This window comes from Cryptotermes secundus, unplaced genomic scaffold, assembly GCF_002891405.2.
Source record: "Cryptotermes secundus unplaced genomic scaffold, Csec_1.0 scaffold443, whole genome shotgun sequence".
Taxonomy (NCBI): Eukaryota; Metazoa; Arthropoda; class Insecta; order Blattodea; family Kalotermitidae; genus Cryptotermes; species Cryptotermes secundus.
Window position 1 is genome coordinate 196,197 of NW_019731576.1, and position 15,826 is coordinate 212,022.

General features: G+C 38.7%; 3 protein-coding genes across 12 annotated transcripts in view; 1 reads left to right on the plus strand and 2 right to left on the minus strand.

Annotated features, from left to right (window-relative positions):
- The window catches only part of LOC111867133 (nuclear distribution protein nudE-like 1-B), a 58,081-nt gene extending 57,489 nt beyond the window's left edge, over positions 1 to 592 (minus strand). For 3 of the 5 annotated variants that reach the window (XR_002843295.2, XM_023856673.2, XM_023856676.2), the window contains exon 1: positions 335 to 592. The gene's annotated coding sequence lies outside the window, so the exon portion shown is untranslated. Of the gene's footprint in view, positions 1 to 87; positions 152 to 278 lie in introns of those variants that run through there. The other 2 variants (XM_023856674.2, XM_023856675.2) reach the window with 2 other exon arrangements.
- A 237-nt stretch (positions 593 to 829) lies between these two features.
- On the plus strand, positions 830 to 14,638 carry LOC111867136 (NADH dehydrogenase [ubiquinone] 1 beta subcomplex subunit 10). Its single transcript, XM_023856685.2, has 4 exons — positions 830 to 1,098; positions 1,196 to 1,331; positions 3,116 to 3,255; positions 10,288 to 14,638. Exons 1-4 carry the CDS (start codon positions 1,008 to 1,010, stop codon positions 10,422 to 10,424), a joined length of 504 nt encoding a protein of 167 aa, XP_023712453.1. The 5' UTR covers positions 830 to 1,007; the 3' UTR covers positions 10,425 to 14,638.
- The window catches only part of LOC111867135 (meiosis regulator and mRNA stability factor 1), a 97,912-nt gene continuing 94,841 nt past the window's right edge, over positions 12,756 to 15,826 (minus strand). For all 6 annotated transcript variants that reach the window (XM_023856679.2, XM_023856680.2, XM_023856678.2 and 3 more), the window contains one exon: positions 12,756 to 15,312. In XM_023856679.2, the coding sequence (XP_023712447.1) occupies positions 15,263 to 15,312 (50 nt within the window). In that variant the 3' untranslated portion in view covers positions 12,756 to 15,262. The remainder of the gene's footprint in view (positions 15,313 to 15,826) is intronic.

Consider the following 15,826-nt stretch of genomic DNA (forward strand, 5'->3'; position numbering starts at 1 on the left):
GTAATATTCGAATGCCCATGAAGAGTTGCAAAATCGAAATGTACTATCTTCTCGGATGTGAATCCGTGTACTCTCATATATGCTTACACTGAGAACCTCAACTCTAACATAGGTTCAAAACCAGCCATATCCCAAAGACAGCAAGCAAACCTTTCCTTCACAGCGTATAAACAGACACGGGAAAAGGAAGGATACCCAGGTCACACCACTCCAATTATCGCGTAACTGCAGCTACTAACCACGACCAATTCTATCAGTAACAAAGCAGATGTCCTTACTTTTACAAACTGATGACATCATTATTAAAAAAAAACTATATTCTTCAAGTACGTACTTTCAGGCGCAAGCTGCATGAAAAAATGACATAACAGGATGTAGAATGATTCACCACATCGACGTTTCCAATGACAGTAAAATAGCTAATCTCCTACGTTTCACCGGGAAAGAAGCTATTTTAATATGCAAGTAAACGTCATAAGATTAACAACTCCCTCTTCCCAGCATATCATAAGAACAAGTACTCCACAATTTCGCAAAACACCGTAACTGCCTTCACTACCATCGACTGTAATCTACTTTCAAAATGGCGTAAACATTTAGCTCACCCCCCCCCCCCCCTCCCACNAATCCGACTTCAATATGTGTTTTGCCTAAGATTCTGTGATCAGGACGATCAGGACCGTGGGCACACCAAGGAAACTCGCAACCGCAACGCTACCGCAATTTCTGAGAAGTGTCATCAGCTTGAGTTGAACACAGGTTCACACTGGATGTAGCTGCGCAAATTGAGGAACGTTGAGGAAACTGCGTTACCGATCTATATTGTTCCCTGGTTTTCGTAGTTGTAGATGTCGATAGATGTCGTTTACGTCCATTACTAATCTGTGGCTGAAGAAATGTTGCATGGTATTTTATAAATTTAGTGTTCGTAAAAGAATATTCCCATAGAAACTAATTTGGAAGCTGCTATTGGAACGTGGAGTTTTCGTATACAACATTCAGTTATAATGGGTGATGCTCCAAGGGGAAGAAATGCACTGAATCGATTTTTTGATTCCCTATCAAATGCTGTTGAATCTCCAATAATATGGTTTAGAGGTGAGAATTATCCGCATTCTTTTGTGTTTACTATAATACAAGATTCTTATCTGGGGAAAAAAATCAATCGTCCTAACATTCAGTTCCAATTTTGCAGAGAAAATTGTTGTGCCAAATCAAAAGGATTATGCATGGTATCATCAAAGATTTCGACGTGTGCCAACTATTGATGAGTGCTACACAGATGATCCAGTATGCCAGCATGAAGCCCATCTGCAATTTAAACGAGACAAGTATTAATATCACGAGATTGTAATATCCCCGTTAAGACGGTTATTTCATAATTAATATTATGTCTGCACATTTAGATGGCCCACTGTATCAGCAGAAAACTATACAGTGATATAAAAGACTCTTGAATACAAAGGATCAACTTTATTTTTGTAAACAAAACTATTAAGACACTCTCACAAGTGTTACTGCCATTTAGTGCAGTTCAATGTTGGCACTTCTGACGTCGAAACGAAATTCCAATTCACCTCACACCAAGGAGAGTAGATGTGGTAATCCTTCAGCGCAAATTGGGAAGAGTCTGTGACTTGATGGCTTCGATGTAGCCGTAGAAGAAGCTCATAGATGTTAAGTCAGCACTCCATGGCGGTCAAGCAGTCCACAAGGCAATCGTAGCTAGTAGCTGAAGTTGACAGCCTCATTTTCCAACAAAACGGTGAAGCAGCCCATTATTGTGCCATTGTACATGCTTCTCTGGAGGACTGATTTGCAGATTGATGCATCAGCCTGGGGGGGGGGCTGTTTAATTGGCCTGCACAGAGCCCTGACTCAACACCCTTAGGCTTCTTCTTCTGGGGCACTTCACAGACATCGTCCACAAAATAGGTAAAGCGTCTTCCCGATTTATGCCAAAGGATTACAGAGTTATTGCTGTGGTGCCTGTGGATGCCCTCCCTTAGGTGTGGCATCAAGTGGAATTTTGTTTTATCATTTGGAGAGCCATCAATGGTGCTCACACTGAATTGCATTGAATGGCAGTAAAACTTTGACAAATTATCTGATAGTTGTTGTTAATAAGAAGTTCTTATGTTAAAGCTGTGAGCTGGTCAACAATGTTAAAAATTCTGTACATCTTAAAACACCCCTGAAGAACAAGCACAAATTTATTTATTGGTTTATGTTATACATTTTGGAATAATATATTTCAGTGACCAAGTATTCCTGTATAGAACATGAATTGTCACTGCTAACCCTGATATACCATTACCATTTAAATTGTATAATATAGGCATGTATTTTGTTGAATTAGAAAGTAGAATGCTGCTGATCTCAAGAAATGCATTTGTAAATTTTTGTGGCTCATATTTAAATGTAAACATTCCCTATGTAGAAGAATTTTATCAGAATGGCAGTAACTTAGGAAGGAGAGTCGTGTGGAAATTCCACATACTAGCCTTTGCCAGTGAGTACTCTTTAACATCTATAATTCACAACATAGAACTATTTAAACAAACTTAGTACTTCATAAAGTCTGCAGCACACAAACTTGATCTCCAAAGGCTAATTGCTAACTGTAAGTCTATCAGAATGGAGTCTCTTGTGCAGCAATAAAGTGTACAGCAGGTTGTCCCTGAAAACTAAACGCTTATCTACAACTGGAAGACAGTATTTAAAGTAAGATCAAAATAATTCCTTCTGCTGAGTTGAAGAATTTATACAAATATTGTAAAGCATGATTAATGGACTATAGTCATGAGTTTAATTATATATCTTTATGTAGTATTCTACAAGTAACTTATTTAGTACTCTTTTATATGTAGAGCTCTTACACTGTGTGCGTGCGCATGTGTTAGTGGACTTATTGTACACTGACTTTTTCCACATCCTGATTATTAGAATTCAAGGAATGCCCTTAACCTATCTATTTCTTTCTGTAACTTTCATAAATACACGTCATAGCCATTACTTCACTTTCACTAACTTTTGGCAAATTTATCCACTTCCTGTGTATGAAGATTTTTTAGGATTTAGTAAAATGATGTAAAATGATAAAATTTTCCTTCAGGTTGGTAGAAAATGAAATTCTAAGTATCTTGAGACGAAGATTTGAGGATTGTGTCCTGTATGAAGCTCCAGATCATAAAGTGAAATGCCAAGCATTATGGGATCAGTATAATGAAGGTGCTGAAAATTGGTTTACCAAGTGTAAGTATATTTATTTATAGGATTAAAATTGTAAAATTTCCAAGAATTTTCCAAGATTCAGTGTCTATAATATTGAAGCCTTTATAGTCCCTTGTCACATTTCTGTTGTCTGTAGTATTGTTTCATGTTTACTTCAAAGTATGAAGTTCCTGCTTCATATTGTCCTTGATATCATGCATCACCCAAGATGTATACCCTATGTATATTCTAAAAGTAGTCAGGTATTATCATCTTGGTTAGTGTCACATTTAAGTAGGGTGTAGGGTGGTACACGTGATGAAATGACGGGTTCTAGTTCGGATGATTACATTTATTGGCATTTTGTTAACACACTCTCTCTTAATTACACTTATATTACAGGCAATACAGCGCTATCTCTGATTTACACACTTTCCAGTTCACCATTGCACATGCACTGGGATTCTCTGTTTCCACTAGTCGTCATCTAGTAATGGATCTGAACACAGAAAATGTAAAAGTCTCACTTGATTACACACGCCCAATCCCACTGCACTACCACACACATGAAGTATTCTATTTAGCATGCAAACTCTTCACAGGCCTACCTCCTCTATTCTTCTGTACTCCTGATTCCACTTTGCTCCATTCACGTGCTTACAGTGCTACTGTTTCTCTCTTGTAACTGTACTGCAACTCAGAACTCAGGACTCTGTTACACAGTCACTGTCACTTCTAGTTCCAGCTCGATCTCTTCTCGTGCTTCCACCACTGCTATTTCTCTCGTAACTAGCAGCTCAGGAATTCTGCTCACTTATATAGCTGAAGGACCGACAGTGACCAACAGTAAACACATATCACGTGACCCACATTCACTTTTGCTGAGTGACGTCACCACACATCTGCAAGCTGACTGACACGCAAGAACCAGTCACATGATGGCCACATACTGTTGTGTGATGTCACAGCTGGTGCATTGCCTAGCAACGGTCCATCCGTGGACATAGGAAACACTGTTCTTGTACTGTTGGCCATGTGTGTTTTGCAAGTGTTGTCTACCATTGACCTATGTTTACAAATTCACTACATAGCAATGGGTCTATATGCCACATTGCTCCCTTTTTAGGGCTGTTTGTCCTGAATAGCCTAACAGTGTATCACCTGCTTGTAACTCGGTCTTCCCCTCTTGCAGTGACTATTCTCCAACTGTTACCACCGCTCCCTCCTTAAGGCCAGCTTGTCCTGAGCAGTTCCCTTATGTGGTTCCAGTTAGATCCAGATGTATCACCATTATCCGAAGTTTTTCTCTTCCCCCCCCCCCCNCCCCCCCAACAGTGGGGGCCATAACTCCTGGAGTGGCTGGTGCCCCCCATATCCGGCTCTTACTCCGTATGCAGCATCTTTTTCTGCTTCAGAAGGGGTCAACCCCTCCAAAATGTTTGATCCTTCATAACCCGCTGGAAGTTCTGACTGCTTGTTTCGCAAGCCTCCCTCTGAAAATCTCATATAGGGTCTTCTCACGTGTTCCTCCGCTTCCCAGGTGCGATTTCTGTCCTGAGCTCCACCCTTTGATGCCGTTTGTGGTTGTCCTCTTCTTCCTCAGACATAGCAGCCGTCTGTTGCCTAGGTCCGTTATTCACTTGTTGCCTCATAGCTGCTGTCTTAGGCCTCGGTCCCTTAGGCTGCTGTTGCATTCCGGGCCCTTCCAATGTCTCTTCCTGAACTTCTGTCTTTCCGAGTTTCCTGTACGACACTGATCTGGTCGTATCTCCTGTTCCATGCCACTTTTGCAATGTGGGTCATCCTTCTCCCAGCAACCAATTCCTCCTGCGGGGCACAATTTCCCTTGCACCATGCCATTCTTGCACGATTGGGCAGCCAACTTGCTCTGGGATCCACAAACTCCTCAGGTCAGTTCCTTTGGCTCTCCACATCGCCCTGCAGCTAGCTTCCAGTCCCTATGCAGGTTCTTCCATCCTCTGACCAGTTTCACTACGGCATCTCCCTTGGGGACTTCTTGATGCTTCCCTACGGACTGCATTATTCCTGAATCAGGCTCAATCTTCACTATTATATTTAAGCATCCTGTTACATTCCACACTTCCACACTTCTATATGTATAATATAAACCCCATCATAAATGTAACACTTTACCGTAGTTCTTGTCCCCCTTCTTTCACACTACATGTTTTGGCCATAATCAGCCATCATCATGTATATTTCACTTCACGTAGCTGTCACACTGCACTCAATATTAACATTTAAATTCCAGATTTCCAATTGTTCATTTTCTGTCGTCAATCGGCACCCGATATTCCAAAACTCTCCTTGTCGATCTTGTCAATTGTGTTTTATGAATATTCACATGTCGATTGGTTTAAAATTTTAAACTCTCATTTAGCTTTAATATTTAGAATTTAAAAACCAAAATCACAGAGATACCTGCTCTATGCTTATATGTGCTGCAGTGGCTACCTCTTGCTTTCAGCACAACTCACGTGTTATTTTGTGCAGGTTCTCTGTGTGCGTGCCACTGCTTTTCTTTAATACGTTTGCTGTCTGGTGTATTGTGTTTTTATCATGTAGTGTGAAAAAAGGGGGAAAAGAACTACAATAAATTGTTACATTTACAACAGAGTTTATATTATACATATATTAATCTTCGATATCTGCCTCCATCACTTTGTGGCAGGCCTTCATGTCTGCTGAGGTTGGCTCTTGCATTCCAGAGGTGCCTCTGTCATTTCTTAGCAGGCCGTTCTCTCATTTCAGCATGCCCTTAGGGAATGAATTGCTAACTCTTTGTTAGGAATCTCCTGCCACTCCACTATGGTGTCCACTTCTCCTGAATTTGGCTCCATCTTCTCTAGATTGGTCTCCATTGCATCTTGGCAGGACATTATCTCTTTTTGTCAGTCCTTAATTTCTACTATGTTCTCCCTTAGATTGGCGTCCATCTTGGTTTCTATCCTTTCTTGGCTGGTTCTCATCATTTCTTGCATCTGCTTTTGCTTGGATGGCTTTTGTTTCTGCTCGGATGTCTCAGTCGATTTTATGTCTTCCTTTAGATTGGCATCCATCTTCTCTTGATGTTCTGTTTCAGGCCCCAATCTCATCTGGTTGGCATGTGTCTTCTTGTGAATGGCTTCCAACCTTGCTGCCACTTCTTCTTCACTGGCTCTCCTTTCAGGCTCACTTGTTTCTTAGTTAGCTTTCTAGCCATTGTCTTCTCCTCATAGGCTTTTCTTTGAGCCTCCATTTTTCTTGGTCACCTTTTTGCTCGGCCATCCTCTTCTCTATGTAGGCTTTTCTTTCAGCCGCTTTTTCCAGTTTTCACAAATTTATGGCTGTGTGACTAATGACACCAAATTATCATGTATTTATAATCTTAACCACTGTAGAAAAATCCCATACGATTCGAGCCCCCAACTTCTGGTACCAAAATGATGTGTAGGGTGGTACGCTTGACAAGAATGATGGATCTATATGCCGCAATAAGTTCAACTTGTATAGCATTCCCTATGCATATCACAGAGTATGAAAATCATTTCTAATGGCCAAGCACTTTCAAGTAAAATTCAAAGACAAAATCACAACTTTAAAGAAAACTGAAGCAGGTGTACCACAAGGAAGTGTCTTAGGACCCATCCTATATCTTATCTACACAAGCAACATCCTGACATTGGATAACACAACTGCTACCTTTGCCAATGGTACTGCACTCTTAGCCACAACCAATAAGATCGACGATTGGGTGAAGAAATGGAGAATTACAATAAATCAAAGCAAATCCATGCATTAAATTCACCCTATGCAACTGAACCTGTCTGACAGTACAAATGTGCAATGTTGGTCTACACCAGAAAAAAATGAAATGAAATACACGACCTGGGCATGCATCTTGATAGAAGACTGACACGGGCAAAAGAAACAGCTCAACCAAAATGTGAAACAAATGCAGCAATGGTTACTCAGAAGATCAACTATGAATAGGGAGCAAACTCCTCCTATAGAAAGCAGTACTCAAATCCATATGGACCTATGGAATTCAGCTATGGGGACAGCCTCCAATTCCAACATGGAAATCCTCCAGCACTTTCAAACAAGACTCTCCCATCCATTCTGAAAGCACCTCAGTACATAAACAATCACAGGATCCATGAAGATCTATAAATGAACACAGTGCTCAGTGAAATAAAAAAGTGGAATACCAGATATTTAAAACATTAGAAAACCACACTAATGCACTAACAATGAACCTACTAGACACTAGTGAATCTACAAATAGACTGAAAAGATACACCATCCTAATTCTACCAGACAGACCTGAGTAAAACCCCACTAGAAGAATTAAAATGATACCTAAGTAAACAAAAAAAGTATATGGGTTATGCCACTGGGCATAACTTATTCACAAGCCACTACTTATTGAACATACACTTGTACATTTATTGCAGATTCTGGAGGTTATGTACAATAAATGTGAGGAGGAAAAAAAAAGCTTTTATAGCAAAGTATCAGTTCATAATATTGTCATGTTTTAAGTGACTAGACACCGGTTTGGATTGGTAATTGGATTTACTGAACACTTAACAACACGTAGCTACAAGTAACTATAACCATTTCACGGATATATTCACTCTACAGATCACGGTAACTGTGGCACACATAAAGTCTTGTATGTCCTCATCAACTGTTGCCTGTCAGTGGTTCCCAACAATAAAGATTCTTCTGTCTAACTTACATTGTTGTCAGCTGGCTATTACCTCACAACTCATGTCAGCAACTGACTCTCAAGTAACTATGAACCAGCTGGTGTCCTTATTATATAGCCTTGGCATGGACTGCATAGAAAAACAACATTGCCAACAGTGTTGTTGAGTGACATGAAATTTCAACCTACTTTATGTATATGCCAGGCTACATTTGGTGTGGTTATTCTGCATCGTAATATTATATTAACATATAATCTTATCTAATGGTGGTAACTGTCATGTATGCCATGACAAATAATTGTTCCAAGGTTAAATTAAGGAATGTATTATCCAGAGAGTTTGACATTAAAGAAGGGTTTGACAATGTGATCCATTAGTATGTTTTCTGTTTAAGTTTAGAAGAAGTAATGAGCAGAGTGGAGCATAAGGAAGTCCCCAAAGAAGAGGCCTCAGTGGAAACTTTTGGAGTACTGAGAAACCAATATGGGGACGAACATCTAGCTGTAGGGTGTCATAAAGAGCTGAAGAAATAGATCTAGGGCAATGGTGTGTCCCAGCAGAAATTGGCTGCTGCTTGCAGAGGGATGACTCACCACATATTTCCTGCACCATGCAAGGGACAGTCTTCAAGGACCAGGCAAGGATGATGTTCTACAAGGGACCCCAAAAGGATGGGCATTTGTGAAGGGACGTCGGCTGAATCTGAGATGAAACAATGGCATAAGGGACCAAGGCGTAAAACAGCAGCTATGTCTGAGGAAAGAGGACAACCAGCAGTGGCATCAGAGGATGAAGCAGGAGACAGGAGCCACATCTGGGAAGCAAGGAGACAATATACAAGGCCAGTGAACAAACTGATGAGTTGGTTGCAAAGTAAATAGTCAGGACTTCCATTAGACTGCAGAAAATGAATATCAGGACAGTGTGGAGGAGTTGGCCCCCTCTGAAACAAAAGAAGAGACCAGTGAAAACAGCTTAAGGGCCATGGACGTAGGAGCGTCGACTGTTCTCGTAACTTTTTGCCTGCATGAACCGGAGGAATACGGTGGTGGTACACCTGGACTTTCAGGAAAAGCAGTTTGAAAGCACCATGAAAACCAAGCCACAGGGAGGAAGGTGAGACTGATCACAGATCACAGCCCTTGGAAGAGAAGAAATGGTGGTAGGCCTGTAAGCTCTTCAGGATGAACAGCCTTGAGGAGGGAGCAGTCTAGCATACAGATCCATTGCTAAGCAGTGACCCTGTAAATGACCGTTTCTGGGCAAAGGCTTGGTCAGCACGTTCCTGTGGCAATGAACACTTGCACAACAAAAGAGTTACTGTTGGAAACAGTATTTTCTATGTGATCTGTACTGTATAACCAGGATAGTTGGAGCAGTGACTTCAGTTGTGAGTAGCATTAGCCTGCAAGCTACAACGTGATCACAGAAGCTGAAGAATCTCCATTGTTGAGAGCTGTTACCAAGCAATGACTAGGGAAGACTATAAAAGACTGATGTTTAGTGTGTTCTGCAATGATTTTTAAAGTGTGTAAATCAGCAGTAGTGTTGCAGCTTTTAGTTCAGAGTCTTGTGTAAGTGGTCGATAAATCCATTCACCAGTCCAGACTCCATCTGTAGTCACACACATCGTACACGATCCATTCTCTCACAGTCTTGTGCAAAACTTTTAGGTATTTTTCATTTTCAATTTGGTGTAAGGTTTTGTACCCGAGAAGTGCACTGAACATAGCACAGTTCAGAATATGCAATTCTTTTTGACCACGTGAACATTCCTCTAAGAATAGAACAATAATACCTTTCATGTATTAAATGCATTCTGTAATGTAACTGTGTTTCTTTATTACCTGTCCAGCCTTTCTTCCAAGTTTACCACTTTGGGCTTATGTATTGTACTAATTATTTGCACCACTCACTTGCCTTTCCAAATTTAGACCAAAATATCACCCCCTTTTTATGTGAAAAAGTTATTGTGCTTTTGCCATTATCTTGGCTTCTTTTCAAGATCTTGTGAGATTCCTCTATTCTCATGATACCACAAATAGATAAAACTCGTGACATATTCTTGTTTGTACAGATTTTAAATTTGACGACTCTTATGTAGTTACATATTACAGAATAGCTATTAATTCCCATATTTTCACATGTTACAATGCCATAACTGCAGATATTTATTTAACTTTTGAAGCAATTTATATATTTCCAGGTTCTAAACTGTCCATAAAAAATATATGTCGTAGTGTTAATTTATCATGCTGTTAGGAAATCTAATGACCACTGTATAGTAAGGGTCAATGAGCTTAATTTTTTTTGTGAAGGCAGTGAATGATTAGTTACTAGATGTACAATATGATTTCAGATGGTGATCTAGGTGCTTATGGAAGGGTGCAAGATGCCTACATGAAACAGAAACATCGAATGATATGGGAACGCCGCCATGGTCCAGTAGGCACTGGAATGAAAGAAGGTTTTGGTGTGGCAGAAGGCGACCACTGAAGTAACTTTTAAGTTGTCAAGTAGCCAATGTTAATTGTATAGTGTTTTCAGTCTGAAAGTGATATCTGTAAATAATTTGAAAGAACTGGAGTAATATGAAATTGAAGTGGACATCAGCCTCATTTTGTGAGACTGAGTTCCTTATTGAGGGCAGTCCTGCAATAGACTGTTTTTAACATCTCTAGAATAATATTTGTAGATGTCTTTGTGTTGTAATAAAATTTTTCAATAAATACAACTTGCTCTTCCAAATTCCTCTCTAATTTTTGTTTTCAGTGTTTAACATTCTGTTACAACTTATGCCCATACTACTGTGGCATATTTACGCTGTTATGCCCCAAATTTGCAAATGTAATATGAGGGCATATACAGTATGTTTTTGGATTGTTAAAAAGATTTTATGCTGACACAAGGTCCGTGTTTGTGAAATGCGGAAGGGCAAAGAGCCTGGCAAGAGAATGTGAAGCTCAGCACAGCCGCGCTGACAACGCGGAAGCAAGCGCTCATAAAGGTAAAACACTGGGAGAATTAGAAATGCTGAGTAGACAGAGGCTGGCATAATGGGATTTGCCACCGTGAGAAGTAATTATCCAACGAGCAATATTTGTGTCGCACAACAAGTGGTGGCAGTAGTGGGATTAGCCAAAGAGAGATGGCTGACATAGTAATGTAGTATTTTGTTTTAACCACCTGTCATCACGGCACAACATACGCCATGCAAGAACTGTTGACCCACAGAAATCTGTAAACACGATTACACAACAATACGGAAAGCAGTTTTTTCTCTGTGTCGTGCCAAACCCCACCAAGCTTGTTGCTATGCAGTGCTGCGATAAACACATCTTGACAGCAGCTAATCAACATGTTGCTGGGCAATGCCTCTGTAGATGCGATGATTAGTCAACAGTGGAGCAAGACGTGTTTTCCGCGTCTGTTTGAGGGTTTAATAGAAGAGACTGGGATTCCCAGGAAGTTAGTGAGTCAGTCAGTTCTTGGTGCGAGACAGCCACACACTTAAACCCCAACCACTTGGTGCCCTATTCAGTGGAGGCATATTTGGCCTCGGAAAGAATCAGGTTTCACATGAGCTGTTTCACGTCATGCATGGAATATAAAATTTTCCTCATGAAGTATATAACTGAGATCACCAAGGACCAATCACAGTTCTGATTTAATTCAGGCATAACTGGAAACTACCCACTTATATACTGGATGGAGAGATATTTAAATAGCATAAAAACTAGATATGCATGTCAAGTTCTCCCCCACCCCCCACAAGATATGATTTGCAGTCTCTAGTCACTCACAAATTAAGCCAGGGGTCTCAGAATCTGTGATACTGTGACATAAAATAATATAAAAATCTACATGACCCTCTCAGTCTCTGAGTAACAGTAAAAACTGCACTGCTATGCATTAATGCAGGTCCCTATCAGACTGTATGGTCACATTAATAACCTAAATAGCTTGACAACCTCTCTACACCTACAATAAGCTGGTGGATCTTACTGTACAGCCACAAAACATTCATGGAATGTTTGCCAGTTGCTGCTACATTTCCTGAAAGCCCTATACCTGTATTAAATCTTCCTGACTTCCACAGACTCTGCATGGATGCAACTGTATTTTCAGCAATTCTTGGTGACCATCCTTACACTTTAAGAAACCATTAACTGAGGCATAATGGCGTTAAAGTTACCAATATATGAAATAGTGTTCAACAGAACTGTTATTTTATAAATGGCAATATGTAGTATGTACATATATGAACAGATAAGCTATCTTCACTCAAATGACTGTGTTCATTTAAATGCGATTAAAATCGAAGCAGAAAAAAAAAGTCTTCTATTTTCTTATTCAGTGACCAAAAAATAATTTCTCTGCCCAATATGTATGAGAATGTTTCCTTTCTGATTTTTGCTTAAGCAACAAATTCCTTTATTTTGGCACTGAATTTTCATATTTAGCACGTACGCTCTTTATAAACACCAAAACCAAGAAAAGGCATCACATCCAAGAACACCCCCCCCCCCTCCAACTACTGAAACTTTATTCCTGGAACATCATACGTCTGCTTAACTCATTTTGGCAGTGGATATGTCCTTAAACAGACACCTTTTCACATTAAATGCAATGTAACATTTCAACCAGAGCTGGGAACAGGACCAGAAATTGTATAATTTTAAATATGGTACTACAAAAAGTAAAGAACAGAAGAAAACTGAAAATATTATACATAACGATCTCTGGTTCCAAATAAAAGGGGAAAGGTCTTATTTAGGAACATATTGTATTTTAGTTCACTAATTCTAAAGATATCAGAGTGACATATTTAGCATTCTCACCAAAAATATTTACTTGCATATAAATATCAGAAAGGCAGTTTTCTGTCTCTGTGAACATAATTAATGGGAGACAGGTAACAACCCCTACCTCATGACCACAAAAAGTGCCAGTATTCAAAATTAAAATGTATTATATAGGATGTACATCTGAAAATTGTAGACATTTAAAATAACAAAGAGTTAATTTGTGCCAGGCCATAGCCTCAGTATCTTTCTTTATAACAGTGGTCATTTGCTGATGACTGTTATATAAAACATGCAAAACAGTATATTAGTATGTAATATTTTAACATGGCAAATTTCAGAGTTGCATAAATTTTATCCTGCTTTTACACTTGTTCACTGTAGAAATAATATGAACCTAGATTAAACAGCACCTTCAACAAAACTAAGGGATTACTTTCTTCTGTTCTATAATTATCACAAAGGTTTCAATTTGAAAAATAAAAATTTTTGGACACCAAGTGTATTTACTCTTTAAAGCCTACATTTATGCAAGGAACCAGGTTCATTAAACTGATCAAAAGTGTGACCGAGATACTTAAGTTCAATCACTTGGAAGGAAATTTTTACACCTGACAATAGTTATGTTCCTTTAAGATTCAGTTTTTCGATTCAAACTCTTATGCACTCTAAACAACTTGAAGAAAGGTGAAAGGTGTATAACCATTTCTCTCCTCTTACTCCTTGCATACCACAGCCAATCGATACGCTGTGTATCGATTAAGGCGCACACATCTATATTCACTATAGATGTCATTTTAAAACCATTTAAAATACTCCCTTATTCTTTAAAAGGAAATATACCTCAACTCTTTATACATGTAATTAGCAGTTTTTACACGATGGCAAGATGGTATATTTGTTTTTAAGACTTGCTGCAACTAAACACATAACAATCTCTTGTAGTGTCCTCAGTACATGATCAAACTCAGTACCTCACTTGAGGGCCAAGATAACTTGAGTTATGCACTTGAGGACTTCGCCTTAATCTGAGAAGTACCCTCTACCTTTCACCTTTCCTCTATCTCAACAACAAAACAAACCAGTCACAAATGATCCCTGGTATCTTTGTCTATTTTACTGTCCTTCCCTGCAACTTACTGACAATCAACTATATGACTGGTTCATATAACTTAACAACTATTACATGCACCTTAGGTTAAGATACCAAGTTGTATATAAAGACATATCCCTGTTTGATAAAATATTAAATGTCAATTATACATGACTTGGAATTATAAAACCATCCTCACCTCTTACAATTATAATCAAAATTATTAAACAATCACATGCATCAACATCATACAGACATGAGAACAAATTAAATACTTTCAAGTTAAGTTGCATATTGGTATATGTACTCAACCAGCTATGTACACCAGTTTCTAAACTGGATATGCTTTCATTCTTGAGAAGAACCTGCCAAGAAAACCAGTTCATGCAGTGAACATCAAATTACCATAAATGTACATTCTGAAGAAAATGTTTACATGTGTCATTTAAAGGAAATGCACTGTATACCAGCACTTGGCTTAAATTGTAAAGATTTGTGTAATGTGAAGCCATGATTAAAACAACATTTTTTCTCAATATAAACAGAATCTTCACATACATCTTGGTGCCCAACCCTGCAGCATTCAGAACTAATTTTTTAAACTAGAAATAACTTTTTATAATTTTCTCATTCTCTCAAACATAAAAACTTGATTCATATCAAAACTGCTGATGCATACTGACTGTTCAACTAAAATTGCAAAACTACAATGAAGCTTGAAAGTTATGATTCTCTTTTAGCTACTTTTCTCAATTGTAAATATCAGAAAGTAAATATACATGCATGAAGTTCCACATTTCATCATTTATAAAGAAAAGTACAGTAAGATGCTGGCATTTAAGACAATATATTCATCAATTATTTCAACAGCAAATTCAATCTCCATAAATTATTATAATATACCTCATATTTAATCCTGTATTCCAAACAAATCTACTACACAAAGGAAATAAATCCCTCCCTCCCTCCCCAAGTTCCTGTGTGCCAGTGACTTATGGTGGTGGTACAGATTTTATCCTGACATAACCATGATTTGATTTACACACTGTAAGTAAATATGTGAACTCAAAATTAAATTTTGAAAGTTTGGATACTCTACTGTAGTCTGTATTCAAAGTAGTACAGAATACTCCTATAAGGAAAAGATTGGCAAATTCTTATCAAAGTGCACTGTACACACACAGCACTAAATGCTGGGAATAAAATGTTTCAAAGTGCTATGTAATATAAACAAAATATGTACTAGGGCCGCAAAACTGCATTGCACAATGGTCACTTCATATATAAGATGGATGATTCACAACCAACATCTACTTACATACAATACATATATACCCAGTAAAAATAAAACACCACATCTGTGCTATACAAAATAATACACCTGTCTGCTTCTCATGCTTCAGGTACTTTGATTCAATGCTGCTGGTTTGAGGCTGTCATGGCATTTCTATTGGAGTACTGAACTGAGCAGCCAAGCGCCTCTTGCCTGAAAACACAATGTACATTCATTAGGCAGGAATATGATGCAAACCAGAAGTTTGATTCAATTATCAACATTAACATTTCATTATTTCTAGCCTCTATCCTCTCAGTAAGGATGAAAGGCTCCACTTTTATTTAAAGTTAGAGCAACCGATCTAGCAGCTGGAACTGTTAAGTCGTGGTTTGACGAGCATGAAGGCAAACTTTCACATCTTCCCTGGCCAGCACAAACAGCAGTGAACCAGTCTAGTCAGTTCTGGAGACTGGGTTGAGGAACAAAATCCTATGGCCAACATCTTTAAAACAACCTAAAAATGTTCTTCAAGAAGAATGGTATTGAATTCCACTAGACTCTTCAAAACATGTATAGAGTCCATTCCATGGAGTGCAGCTGTACTGAAGGCAAAAGGTTGTCCAGACCATACTAATAAAGGAATGTGCATGGTATCTGTAGATACCATGATAATGTCAGAAGTGTAATGTGAGACAGTAAAAAAACAACAGAACAAAAGGCATGA

Bases quoted from the DNA above. Each gene is read 5' to 3' on its own strand.
- LOC111867136 (XM_023856685.2), top strand. From the start codon at position 1,008: ATGGGTGATGCTCCAAGGGGAAGAAATGCACTGAATCGATTTTTTGAT. The intron at 1,099-1,195 runs GTGAGAATTATC...CCAATTTTGCAG, and splicing joins TCCAATAATATGGTTTAGAG to AGAAAATTGTTGTGCCAAAT. The intron at 3,256-10,287 runs GTAAGTATATTT...ATATGATTTCAG, and splicing joins TGAAAATTGGTTTACCAAGT to ATGGTGATCTAGGTGCTTAT.